Source organism: Emys orbicularis, chromosome 13 (assembly GCF_028017835.1).
Source record: "Emys orbicularis isolate rEmyOrb1 chromosome 13, rEmyOrb1.hap1, whole genome shotgun sequence".
Classification (NCBI taxonomy): Eukaryota; Metazoa; Chordata; order Testudines; family Emydidae; genus Emys; species Emys orbicularis.
Window position 1 is genome coordinate 38,337,985 of NC_088695.1, and position 14,824 is coordinate 38,352,808.

General features: G+C 39.6%; 1 protein-coding gene across 4 annotated transcripts in view; it reads right to left on the reverse strand.

Annotated features, from left to right (window-relative positions):
* The window catches only part of SPAG9 (sperm associated antigen 9), a 104,579-nt gene that overhangs the window by 53,372 nt on the left and 36,383 nt on the right, over positions 1-14,824 (reverse strand). For 2 of the 4 annotated variants that reach the window (XM_065416298.1, XM_065416299.1), the window contains exons 4-5: positions 8,061-8,155; positions 2,385-2,538 (exon numbers count right to left, since the gene is read on the reverse strand). In XM_065416298.1, coding sequence (XP_065272370.1) covers positions 2,385-2,538; positions 8,061-8,155 — 249 coding nt within the window. Of the gene's footprint in view, positions 1-2,384; positions 2,539-7,171; positions 7,333-8,060; positions 8,156-14,824 lie in introns of those variants that run through there. The other 2 variants (XM_065416301.1, XM_065416300.1) reach the window with 1 other exon arrangement.

The following is a 14,824-nucleotide window of genomic DNA, read 5'->3' on the forward strand; positions in this document are numbered from 1 at the left end:
AACACACCTGAAAACACCTGAGGAGCAACACCTGTGGGAAGTGATGGTCCCAGGCTAGAAGAATCTTTAGCCTGTGTATGAAAACCTGGGAAAGCCAAGGCAACTTGTGCCTTAAGAATCTACCAGCCTGTTTATCACTCAGGGTGAGAATTTGCTAATTTATATCCTACCTATCTAGTATCTTAAGCTCAGTTGCATTATTTATTTATTTATTTACTAAGGTAATTACTTTGATCTGTTTGCTATCCCTTATAATCATTTATAATACCCTTTGTTTCTCTAAACCAGTTTGAAATTCATAAATGGGGATAAAAAGCTGTGCATATCCTCCTCCACATTGAGGGAGGGAGTGAATTTCATGAGCTTACGCTGTACAGTTTTCTGTGCAGCGCAAGAGAATACAATTTTGGGTTTGCATCCCAGAGGGGGAGTGCACTTGAGTAACGGGCAATCCCCTAGCTGAGTTTTCTCATGCAGAGCTGATTTCAGTGTCTGTGTCTTTCTGCAGCTGTACACGTCCCTATGTGTGCGCGCTAGAGGCGGCTTGAGGGCCTGGCTCAGCAGGACAGTGTGAGGGAGGCCAGGCTGGTGGAATGGGCGGGCTCAGTGGTACCCCAGTACATCCAGTGGCACGCCGAAGGGAGGTGGGGGAGTGCCATAGCCCTTTCTAATAGGATAGGAGAAAAGGTTAGCCATGTGGTATAGTCTCAGTCTTGCTCTCACTTCCAGGACTGACAGAGTGATGGCGGTAGTGCACACAGTCCATCACAGAAGGAGTGTCTCATGAATCCAGTAGTTTAGGCACCTGGTTTTTAGGCCAATTTAAATTCTCAAAGGATCAAGCATCTAGGGAGCCTTACTCTTCCAAAAAACTGTTGGAAAGCACATATTTGGTGAACTTGGATTAGAGGACAAACCCTGTGGGCATAGCAAACCCCACAGGATTTATGATCCTCATATTCAGGCACTAACAATTAAGGTCTTCAGCCATTTCAATAAAAAGAGCCCAAAAGTTAAATACTGAGTAACAGAGTTAAAGAGGACAACCTCTGTCATTCCATTAATCAGATTTCTTCTTCCTTCTGAAATGCTGTAATCAGACGGTCTCTTGACAGAAAGCAGCTGTAAAATCAGACTATCTGAACTAGAACTGTACAGTTCTTTCCAAATTATATGTGAGGCAGAAAGCTTATTAGTTCTATAGAGCTTTGATATCTCAAAGTCCTTTTGAATGCTCAAAAAAAATATTACATTATATAGTTTTAATCTTCCCAAAAGACATCTAAAGAGGGAAGGGCCATTCAGATGTTCCTTCATCTTTTTATGGCACCCAGTGCAGGATTATATTTAAAAAACAGTTCAAGTGGAGAACACCTCAAATTCATTTGGTATTTTTAAATATATATAAAAAACGGTTCAGGAATCTCATATTAAACTTAGAACTATTTTCCTCCTCTGAGACACACCACTGAATATTACTGATTTAATATTTTAATTTTAAACTACGAGCACTAGAATTACACAAATTTTATATACAAATATACACATATGTATGTCACAATACTTGAATACTCAAAGTTTTTCATCCCATAGAACATTAAATTCCCAAAACTGTTTATACCAGGGGTCTCAAACTCAATTTACCTTAGGGCCAGTGCCAGTCCTCAAATCCCCCCAGCGGGCTAATGTCACTCATGCCGCCCAGAACCTGCCCCCCAAAAACTCCACCCCCCCACCGGGTAGGGGATTGGGGTACAGGCTCTGGGAGGGAGTTTGGGGGTGCAGCGCTTACCTGGAGCTCCAAGGCGGGGCGGGGGGCCTCCACGTATTTCTGCCCCCAGGCATCACACCCGCAGCATCCCATTGCCCTCAGGGACGCTGAGGGCGGGGACAGCGCGCAGAGGCACAGCTGGAGCGAGCAGGCAGACGCTGCTCAGCTCCGCTGCGCAGCCGGGGCCCCTGAGGGGGGAGAGCCCGGGGGTGGCAGGTGCGGGCAAGGGAGAGATCCGGTGCCAAAACTGCTGGAGCCCCGTGGGCTGGGAGTTTGAGACCCCTGGTTTATACTGTCTATCCAGTCTGTAAATACTGGAATTGCAGGCCTTAAAATTTGTTACCTATTTAGAAAAGAAAAAGATCTCTGAAATAGCAGGAGACAGATCTTGCATTCCCACCCCATGTTGGAAGTGCAGCCCAAATCCCCATTCACTGAGCACACAAAGTTCCTTTAAAATACAAGACTCACTCAAAATCATATGCAATAACTGACTCATTGAGGAGTTTATATAACCGGAGGACGACAGTTCGGCCTTTCCGGTAATGTAGTTATCACCGACAATGTACTGAATCCATAAGATGCAAAACAAACCTGAAAACCAATAGCTCACCTTTAGGCTGGTGTGGGAGCGTGGCTGGCTTAGCTCATGGAATTTCCAGTGCTCTGACCCAGGTGTTTCCCCTCCTTCTCTTTGAGTCTCAGGTGTAAGCAGTGCATCTCCTGGAGGTAATGGGAAGATGCCCAGTGATATAGGACGCTCTTTTCTGTTTGAAAAAACAAAACAAAACCAAATTTCATGAGCTTCAATTTCACACACTCACTGCCTATGCTATACCTGCTTCTGAATATGGCAAGGAAACAGAATTTAGATTCAATCATGCATACTGTATTTCCCATTATACACACATGCAAGTATACACAGTTTGCATTATTTTATTTAGTAATTCCTCAGATTCTGCTTATGTATTCCAAAAGTTTGAGTACTTTAGACTGATTTAACGGATTCCACTTTTGAACTTTGTGCAGCATTTATGCTGGACATCCCATAGTCATTCCAGGTGGAGAAGACTAAAAATTTCAATATGAAATAATTGTTGGACCATGATCATCAGAATCAATGTTTTAAAAGCAAGTCTAATTTTTTTCTTTAATTCAGATGAAGCACTAGCAATCCAATTGCATTCAGAAGCTACGTTTGAAAATGCATTTCTCATTTGCTCAACTGTTGTACAGCACCACAACTTCTGTAATGATCAACTACTAAATCCAGACAAATCTTTTCAACTTTCCCATCCACCTCAAGCAAAAACTCCTTACCTTGAAGTCTAACTCATATCTACTCTTAAAAGCATTTCACATTTACAAGTACATTTGTACATCTAAAAAGCACAGTTTGTACTCTGCTTAGCTGTATGTTTGGGTGTGAACAGAAAGACCTGTTATTAGAACTGGAGGCTCTGAAAATTAGGGGACTATTTTTGGAATGGACTAAAATTAAGCTTACAGCTTAGTTTGTAGGAGAGAAACTATACAAAACCACTTTCCCAGTTAAACATTCAGATCTTATGGTGATATCACTGAAGAGTTTTCAATTTTGGTGTGCTTAGATAATTACAGTTCCCAAATTAACAAATATGAGATGCAGGAAGCCTAAGTTGAGATATGAATTTAGATAGCCTTTTTAATACATAGACAGAGGTGTCAGCAGTTACAGAATTGGCTTTTTTTTAAATCAACAGTACCAATATTACATAGGGCATTGAGAAAGCTGGTAGCAGAGAGGTCTGTCAGGGGCACGGGAGCAAGTTCATGGAAGGTTTTAATCCTCATATTACCTGTCATATTACCATAGTTGGCTATATTATATTCAGATGTTAAACTAGATAAAACAATCAAAAGTAACCTAAAATACACCAGAAAGCACACAGAATTCCACAGACTGGCATGAAGTGGGTCCTATCTCTCCCAAGATCCTTGGGCTATTTGGATAATGGTCCCTTGAAGTATTTTGAAGTGTTGGCACCTGTGTATGGGAACACAGCACCAAAAACTAAATATTACTTTACAGCAGAGAAGCCTAGTGGAAGCCAAAAGATTTCATCCTCCTCTTCATGGAGAAGACAATTTGGGAGACCCCAAAGACTCATCTTGAAGAGCCTTCCCAAAAATCCCAGGACTGATACTGTGTCCAGTGGTGTGATCACAATGAATAAAGCCAGATTATATCTGGGGAGAAACAAAAATGTTTAGAAAGTCATCTGCAGAATGATGTGGCCAGCTCTGTAAAAGAATGTCAGTGTCTGACACTTAACTGAAGAAAGTTAAGATGAAGCAAAACGTTTGCCTGGTCAAAACAGCATGATCCAAAAAAATATGTGCAGTTAAGCACCACTGCCAAAAGTAAAGCCGTTGTTAAAGTTAGAGATAAGTTTACCAAAGGTAAGAGGTAGAGACAGTACACAATGACCGCAGAAAATTGAGCTTTGCAATACAAAGCAGGTAAAAGTATAGTCCATAAACTAGTGGGCACCTCTCAATGAGAAAACCAAGGTAACTGTTTTCACAGTGATTATGGAGACTCAAGTCTATAGTATTGACATGTAAAATGGTCAGGGCCCTATCTACATTAGCCAGGACAACTTCATAGTCTGCTAGCAAGACCTGTGTTGAAACACTAAATGTAGCCAAGGGAAGGTCCATGCTCCTATGCAAAGGGGGCGAAAAAAACTTAAGTAAAGATAGTCAAGAAGTACTTGTACTTGGGGGACAAGAAGCAACAGGTCCTTTTGAGAACATTCACTATGTCTGGATAATAATTTTCTCAAGAGATTAAAAACGTTTAGGAAGTTAAGGAAAATGCCTGAACAAGCACCTTGTGAGTACCAATATAAGAAAGATCATGACGTACAAGATAACGTCTGTATGACTAAATATGCTGTAAAAAAAAAATCAATACCAAAGATTCTGCACTAGGAAACTAGTACACACAGGAGATCTCTGGGTAGGCTCTTAACCAATACAGAAAGACAGCTGGACATTCAATCAGCATTAATACAGTTAAGCACAGATAATGTGAAGCAAATGAAAAAAGCAAAAGCAATCAAGGCCACATAGATAAAAAGTATTGAAATGGTCAGGTTATGCTGGAACAGTAACAACTTTGAAGAAAAAACCTTACTAAATAGTTGCAGAACTAAACAGAAGTTTTTTCTACAACAGCAGGAGTCCTTGGAATCTATTCAAGTACTTCCTTTGTTTAGCATTCCCACATTTCTAATACATATGGGGGGGGGGGGGGGTGAAAGATACGTACACTTAGTTTTCATTTCAAGTATTGATTTTCTGGGGGGAAAATCCAGTGCCAAAAATCAAGTTGGACCCCTTTCAGTTTAAAAGACGGCTCACATTAAAGCATGCTCTGTGAGAGGCCCTTAACTTTGGAAACCACCTTCTGAACCAATGGTCCAAAGAAGCCCAGATCTGTTTATCTTCAGGGTATGCTGCAAAACCTTCTACACAGGCTTTTAAGGAGCGGAGTTTAATGGGGGAGAGGATTATGGACTAAGAAGGGAGATGGGGAATCCTCAAAGAAAAATTCTCTCTTCAGTTGGGCTCACTTTGTTTGGGGGGGGGGGGCGGAATTAGCTGGATTGTCATTTTTAAAGTTATAGTCACCTATAGTAAATAGATAGATGTCTTATATGTACGAAATCAAAATCAAAATCCATGCAAGGGAGAGGTCATTAAATTGTAAGGGGGTCTGTCTTCCCTTCTGACAAGCAAGATCTTCTCCCACTAAAAATAGGGTATAAATTTGTTTGTTGGTGGGATGGGGAAGAGTCCCCCTTTCAGTTTCCAAGAAATATCTGGAAAAATGCCATTTTGCTGAATTAAAGTCAGACAGTATAATTTACTTCCTAAACAACAAATAATAAAAGTATTTATTTAGTCTTTATTTCTTTTAACAGTGGCTTACTGAAATATTATAGCTTTACTAAGTATTTTTGCAGCCACTCTACATTATATCTTTTTGATTACATAAATATTCAAGTTAATATATTATTATATATTCAAGACCATAATGCTTTAACAATTTTCTACAATTTTTTTCTTCACACTAGCTAAGAAAATCAACAGCACAGCCTTTAAAAAGACTGGCTTATTTACATACTAAAATAGTTCTAAAAGTTAACCAAAAGGCTCTACTAAAAAGACAGCACAATTTCTGAGAAAGACTTGAAATATAAATATTAACTTGAAAAGTGATGACATGCTACTAAAAGATTATTTCTTTATCTAGCTGATAGCATTAGTGTAAAGTGTTAGAGTTCAGACTTTTTAAACCTAAAAAAGTAAAATATTTTGCTTTACTTTTAAAGTATAAGGCCTTAGTAATTGATTATTCTACAGAATATATTACCCTATTTGTCACAAAAGAGAAATAAAAAAATAAAAAAACCCACTGAAGGCTAGAGACCAAACCCAGGCCATGTGCTACATTTATTCTTTTAAAATAATCTTCCATTAGAACTAATTTTCTGACAATCACATTTTTAACAAGTATACAAATTTATTTAAGCAAGAGTGACAAATAGTGATTAAAGAATGCCAAGTTTACAAGTTTGAAAGATCACATTTTAAAATGTGGCCCATTGTATTTCATTTAAAACTAGCACTAAAATGTGTCAAAATGATTTTTTCTCTCTTTTTTGTACTAATGCAGATCGGCTACTACTCTAGGCAACCAGGACAAACAGCACGTAACTCAAAGGAGGAAAGAGTTGGTTGATTGCCATACAAGTAGAGAGATAAAGAGGAGAGAGGATAACATTTGACTGAACAATAGTGAATAGGCTCTTACAGCTCTAATACCCAAATAATGCAAGATTTTTCTTTCAAAGTATTTTTAATGATCAAGCAGTATTTTTTTAAAATACATGTAACGTAAAAAAATACTGAAATAATTATATATTTGAACAGGAGCACCCATTACCATATGCTGTATATAAACTGGGTAAATGAAAGGCCTAAGCCATCGCAAATTTAGGACTATATAATATTCGCTAAATGCCTTACAACACGAGTGCAAGCTCTGTCTACAATGTTTAACAAAGCAGCTCTATTCTGCTGGCAAGTTTGTGTCAAAGAGATTGATTTAACAGCTTTCTAAAGGAAAAACACACTGACTGACCTTGTAATTACTTAAAAAACCACCAATGCAAATTTCCTTTAACAATTTAAAAAACAGTGCCTTGCCTTAGTCTATGAATACTAAATATACAGGACTTCAAACCAGCACTTGCAACTATCCCGTTGCCTCTTTTTTAGATCAAAAGATGAAGAAGGAATGAGGAAGATAAAGAAAACAATAAGCAGGGGTTCAGTAGGTCAGAGTACCTGAGTATCCTTGGTAGATTCTGCGTCAGAGCTGGCACACCAGTAGAAATAGAAAAGTGCACAAGCAGCAAAACAGAAAGAGATACCAAGATAGCTGAATTAATGACCACCGCCCCGCCAACGAAGCCAAACACAAATAGCAGCATGCATCCAGGACTCATGGCGCTGCGCTGGCATGGTGAAACGCCGGAACCAAGGCTACACAGACGACGAGGGTGTATCTTTGTAGTGAAAGTCTGTCATTCAGCTGCTGCCACAAAAACAATGCCATCAGCAGCAGATTTCCACTCTCTCCTGCAGCAGCTCCAAACCAATGACATCACTTCTCTCCTCCCCCACCTCCATAAACCATAGAGCTGCTGCTCTTAGCATCTATGCAGCAACCCAGAGAGACAGCCAGCTTATTACCTATTCTCTCCCCCTTCCAGAGTTCATTGGCAGAAAGCTTTGAGATCTGCATAATATATTCACATAAAGCTCTCAGCACAAGCAGACATTTAGACATGTTCCTTTGTAAACCTGTGTATAAAGCAGCAGCAGCAACGCAATATTCTTTAAGTATTTTTAGACTCTGGTATTTCTGCTGTCTACTGTTATTTTGAAATTATCCATATCCAAAAAGAAACCCTGTCTAAATTTATAAAAATGTATGCCAAAATTATTGCCCAAGACCAATGTACAGAGTATATATATCAACATTTAGTGTTACAAAAGCAAGTGTTCCCCCCCCCACTGATTTCTATACTAGTCTCCTACTGCATTCCAATCAACTGACAAATCTTTCTGATTCAGCCAAACTGTTGTTGTAGAATTAAAGAACAGACAGTCTTGCAAACATACATGAATGGATTTTTCTTTCATTTCAGAGTGAGAGGATAATAATGCTTACCTAATTCTACCGTGTGTGGTGGATTCTAGCAGATCACCCCCCGTTAGTTGATGAAGTTTGGTTCTTTCCAAGTGTTCCATATAATTGTGAATCATCTGTTTAAAACAAAATAGAGATACCGTAAGAAATATTAAGTATCATTTAAATGTATTGCAGTAGTGTATTTTACAGCCAATATTGTGCACCACTTTGCAATCCTCCTCTGCATATCGGAAAAAAGATACCAGGAGCCCACTCCATTTTACAGTTCAGAGTTAATTTCTTTCAAGGAAGTAAACGAAATGTTAGCAAAATATTTGACTTTTATGGCAACAAGTCTGAACTGAGACCCTTTCCTTAAAATTTGGAAAGCGTTAGAGAAAGAACCTTAAGTTATTTTTCAAAAATAAAAATTCAGTTTCACTTTAACCCCCTTAAACATAGTCCTATATTCATGCACAGGAAATATTTGAATAGCAACACAAGTGTACATGGCATTTCAGACAGAGTTCTGCAACTAAGTGCCCATAAATGGAAATAATGAAACCCCAATGACTGTAACCTGCTGAAGTTTAAACACATCCAGGGCTTGTGATATTTCTTTGAATGAATGGCAACTAAATCTTCTATATTCAGAGATATTAAGTATTTATAAAAACACACAGAAACTAGTATTATATGTTGAAACATTTTATTGCATTAAGTGTTAATACAGTATATAGCAAAAACCAGCATCTATCTAGAATAGTCACCAAAATAAAAATGAAAATATTTTAAAAACTATATTATGTTTCAGTTTTGAGCAGTTAGTTCCTTTATCAAAATGTGGCCTAATCTACTAGTTAATACATTAAGGAAGAACATGGTAAGTGTTTGGAAAACTGAAGTGAGATTTGATGTGTGTCTCAGGCTTTCCTTTGCCTTCATGTAGTCTGGTCAGATAATTCTTCGTAAAATACTGGTTAAAATTCCCCATCTACACCAAACTGCTACATAATGAAGATAAATATCAGACACCAGAAGACTGAAAACAGACACTGAAAAAAGTCACTGTGTAAAAGCAGAACTTCCTTTGACTCCACTGAATAAATTAGAAAAAAGCAATACCCAAAATCACAGATAGATACAACAATTGCTCATTGTCTTGTTTTTTTGTTACCACATGTATGGTCTTTCAAATTTATATAGCTTTCTGAAAATAAAATCAGTGTTGAATTTTATGTTCTTTAAATGTGTATTTGTGGTAGAACATAAAACAGGAATAGGTATATACTCTGCACATGGTACAGATATATATTTCATGTTTTTATTCAGTGAGGGTTTATAAAATTGCAAACATGGTGATTTCTTACTAAACCAAGTATTTGTAAACAAAACGGTTAAAGAAACAGCCAAGCTATTTGAGCTATGAATGTACTATTAACCCATTTTATTTGTTTTTAAGTAGCCTTCTGTAAAAAGACAGAGTTGCATTATTTGTAACAATTATTTCACACCTTGGATAAATATAAGCCAACAACCAGAACCCTTACTAGTTCATTAAAATCTGATCATATCTAGGATATGCTGTGTCTAGATTTTGACCTAAAAAAAAAATAAAAAAAATAAAGGAACATTGGCTGGTTGGTATCTTAGGTAGTACCCACCATAAACTGATGGGCGCATTATCAATACCTAATTTGGCTAAAATTTGATCAACCCCTTCCTTCTGTTACTATTTCCTCATAATTTTGCATACATACTTTCCCTTCCCTCCTCCACTCCACAGGAACAAGTTTTGTACCTGCAAAATGAGGAAGAAATAAGACATCACAAAAGGCAGTACATTTCAGTTTTAAGCTTGTGAGTACAGTAGTTAGAATTTTTTTTTCTGATCCTTTTAAGATTTATCTTATTTTATCCTTAAGGTTTTTATTATTAAGTCATGCTGTTCTAGCTAGCATTTCACAGTCATTTAGAACAATGCTTAATCTTCAATAGCATGTGTGCTGTTACACTGGAGCACAATAGGGTTTTATAAATCTATCAAGCCAATCAGGAGCATGAGGCATAAGGCTGAGTGAGATTAGAGTGGTAATGATAGAGCAGTCAATTTTATGAAATTTGTTTAAATGATAATGGTCATAATTGAAAACAGGCATTAAAACTACAATAGTATGTAATAGCAGATTTTATAACGTTAATGCTTCATCATAACCATCATTGTGCAAAGCACCACAGAGTCACATCAAAACGAACAGTAAATACATCACACGAGTCACTGACCAGCAATCTTCCTCCACATTTTTCATGCACACCTGAGAAGTGTACCATACTACATCCTGTCCAGCCAGTCAGCCACATCATCGAACCACACTTGTTGCAGGCGCACCCTGCCCCTGGTCCTTGCAAAACTTGCTTTGGCTATCTTCCTCCACTTATAATCCTTGACTATTTTAAAATACCAAGAGACCACAAACATTCAAGCCTTCTGTACAATATGGTTCTGATTGCATTTATAATATAGCCTTAGTAAATTTACCAGGTCAGGCCCAAGACCATGGGATGTTGTTCAGAAAAGAACATCTGCTGGGAAGACAAGAAGTGCACTTCACCAAGAAGAGGAAGAGCATCTTCACGCACCAACTTGGCAACCCAGTGAGGAGGGCTTTAAACTAAGTTCAAAGGGAGCAGATGACAAGAGCTCGCAGGTAAGCATAAAAATATGACCTTAACAAAAAGCTAGATGGAGATGTGGGGGGGGGGTCACATGGAAAATTACTTTAGGGTCATTAGAGCAACAAGAGGGAAATCAGTGGGGGAAATCTGATCCACATCTTGGATGTCTATACAAATATGTAAGGAGTATGGGGAACAAACAGGAAGAACTGGAACTATTAGTACAATAGCTAAACTTTGAGTTCATTGGTGCTAGAGACTTGGTGGGATATTCCAGACTCATGACTGGAATATTGGTATAGAGGGGTATAACTTGTTCAGGAAAGACAGGAAGCCTAAAAATGGAGGTGGTGTTGCATTATACATCAAGAATGTGCATACTCGTTCTGAGGTGCAAAAGGAGGTCAGAAGCAGACCAGTTAAGAGTCTCGGTGTAAAGATAAAAGGGGTAAAAAACAGGGGTGATATCATGGTATGGCTACTGTAGTCCACCAAATCAAGGAGAGGAAGTGGATGAGACATTTCTAGAACAAACAACAGAAGTATACAAAACACCTGGGAGTAATGGAGGACTTTAGCTACCCAGACTTCTGTTGGAAAAGCAATACAGCAAAACACAATGTTTCCAACATGTTCTTGGAATGTACTGGGGACAACTTTCCCCCCAAGAAAGTGGAGGAAATAAGGGGGAGAGTCATTTTAGACTTGATTCTGACCTACAGGGAGGAATTAGTAGTGAATCACTCCATTCACGCCCCCTCCACTCCCTCCGGCGCTCACTCTCCGTCACTCGGTCTCCCCGACCCTCGCTCACTTTCACCGGGATGGGGCAGGAGGTTGGGGTTCGGGGGGGTGCAGGCTCTGCGCTGTGGCCAAGGGGTTTGGAGTGTGGGAAGAAGCTCTGGGCAGAGCCTGGGGCAGGGGGTTGGGGTGCAGGAGGGCATATGGGATGCTGGCTCTGGGAGGGGGCTCCCACCAGGCAGCACTTACCTTGGGCGGCTCCCGGTCAGGGGCGCAGCGGGGCTAAGGCAGGCTCCCTTCCTGCCCCGGCCCTACGCCGCTCCTGGAAGTGGCCAACGCACCCCTGCAGGAGGAAGGGGGGGCACGTGGCTCCATGTGCTGCTCCTGCCTGCAAGCACTTCCCTGCAGCTCCCATTGGCTGCAGTTCCCCATTTTCAGCCAATGGGAGCTGTGGGGGTGGTGCTTGCAGGCAGGAACAGCACACGGAGACCCCGCTCCCTCAAGGGCTGTGGGGGGCGTGCTGGCTGCTTCTGGGAGCGGAGTGGGGCCAGGGCAGGCAGGGAGGGAGCCTGCCTTAGCTCTGCTGTGCTTCCTGACTTTTAGCGGCCAGAGATTGTGATTGACTGGCAGAGGCTCCAGGATCAACCAACGATATACGGTTGGTGACCACTGATCTACATATATAGGCTAGGAGGAAGGTTATATGTACAGGGCTAAATGGTTCAATATATCCTGTCACACTGACATTATGATCCTTTATTCACCATTACCATTTTTAATCAAAATATTTGTAAGTTATTCATTAGCATCTCATTAGGAAATTACATTACAGAAATGCTCCTATGCTGCACAAGTTTGAATAAGAATCCTTCAAAGTCACTGGAATAATCCAAGATTAGTCATCCTGACCAAAGGTTGCCTGTCTCCTTGTCACTAATAGGTTTGTTTCCTCATAGTTTCTTTGTATGCTGGAGACTAGCAGGAAAGTCATTCACTTAAAAAAAAAAAAAAAAAAAAAACAACCGCAAGCACCCTACAAGTTTATTGAAAAATAAGCAAGCCAACATACACTATCAAGATAGATGTACAGATTAAGCCATTAAATAAACTATTCTTGCAGGTCAGAGAACCCTTCCTGTGTTTCTCCAGGAAATCCTGCATTAACCCAGCCCACTGCTATCAACCTTAGTGTTTTCTCCAGGAGTTTTGATATTCTTCTGAGATTACTCCTCCCCCCTCCATCATCTTAAAAAAAAAATTCTAACTCCTCAAGTTTTCTACACTTCCTGTGTTTATTTTAAGAGTGGATCTGACTCGAGGCAACAACTCCCTCCTCAGCATTATGTTTGAGATGTAACAGATTACTCTTTAAGTGTTACAGAAGTCTTGCATTAGACATTTGATCTTTAAAACATCAGCATAAACTTTTGCCTTCCTTCTCCTCTCGTTACCCCTTCTTTTTGTAAGAGTTGCACTCCAGATTCTATTCAATTCCTCATGACTTCCTAGTATTGTTAGCTCAGCATCCTGTCTCCAGATCCCATGAACATTTTTGACCAGGTCCAGTTGTCCAAATGAAGCCAGCCATACTGTTTTAATAGATAACAGGCTGCTCATTCTGGTCATGATTTTGTGGTCAGGTGCACCATTTGAGCAGATCTTCAAGAAGGAGTTAAGTCTTCTTCAAGTTTTCCAATAATAGCACTGACCAGAATCATCCCCTGATGATAATCCAGGCAGGTCTAATTTCTTCAGACTTCCCCAGCAGATGTGTGTGTCAGTCAGCTCCCTGTCCTAACAGTTACCCAACAGATGCCTCTCCTCTCTTGATAGAGTCCCTCTTAACACAGCCAAGTCTCTTTACGCTTGCCAGTTCCCAGGCTTTGGCCCTTCTGGACAAAGCCAGTCCTGCAGGCTCAGCACAAGGTTGAGCCAGACTCCTCAGAGTCAGTGACTGTCATTGTCCCATCATACAACCATGAAGTGTTTGCTAAGGTGTTTTATCTTGAGCTAACTCTTCTCTGCCTGCTTGTTTTCCTTAAAATCCCTAACCAACATAGTCCTACAATAAACATCACAGTAAGCTGGTTAACATACAGTATACAGTATTCATATATTACAGAGCAGCTCCATTTCCTTCATATACTGCATGTACTCCTTCCAATCTGCAATATTCCTGTGTCCCAGATAATCCACTTTAATCTGGCATTTCTATTTTAGCAGAAATTTAAGAGATTTCTGCATCCTGTCACAAGGATGTTCTTCTAAGCATAGTTTGCACTCTAATGCTAAAAGTTATACACCCATTGGGCAGAAATTATCTTATCTGAATTTAAATTAAAAGCATTCTTCCCATTAACAATGATTTCTGCACAGATGTATACCAATTAAATAAGATGATGCGGATCGCAGCTATGGTAACATTCCGAGGCACTAAGCCCATTATTTATACATTACATTAAAATTAATATTCAGAAATATTATATAACACAAGGTCATTTAAATCTTATTTGGAACACTTTTTGGGAAATAAGTATAGAGTTTTACCTCAATTAGATACATATGATTGGTATAACTCTGCTTTGCCAAATTTGTAACTAAAAAGTTCTCTGCATTTCTTCTATGCTAGCCATCCTCCTGGCACTAGTACTGCTCAGGATATTTGTTTATCTGAATGAGCTTGACAAAGTATATTCCAAATGCTAAAGAAATGCTCACTGTTCGGTCACATTTTATCAGACAGAAACAGTGACAAATTTACACGGCCCAATTATGCTTCATTAAACTAAGCCAATCCTCACTGTCAGGGGGAAATAAATAAATAAATATACACACACACTGTGTGTGTGTGTGTGTGTACACACACACACACACACATCCTGTACAGTACCTCTATGTTTTCTAAAGAAATGTTTCCTTATAAACAGGGAAGGTATTTGGGAATTGCTATCAAACCATCTTAACTATACATCATTTATAGCGTGCCACTTTTGTCCAAGCTAATTACAACTTTTGAGACGTTTCTTCAGCTGTTTGTTCACACAAGTTCTTCCTTCCCAGCTTCCCACACAAGAGGTAAGGAGAAAGCGGTCTTTGTGGCTTGGCTTTTCAGTACAGGAATATCCTTCCTTCGGTACAGGAATATCCTTTTCTTTGTTGATTACAGCTATTAGTGTGATCAGACCTTACTTACAAATGCTATTGCAAGCTTGAAAGGTTAGATTTCCTATTTACATATAAATGCAGGTGAATGAAGTAGTACAGCAGTTCTCAAATTGTGGGTGGCGACCCCATTTTAATGGACTGGCGTTAGACTTGTTGGAGCTTGGTGCCCGAGCCCCACCACCGGGGCCGAAGCTGAAGCCCCAAGGGCTTCAGCCCTGGGT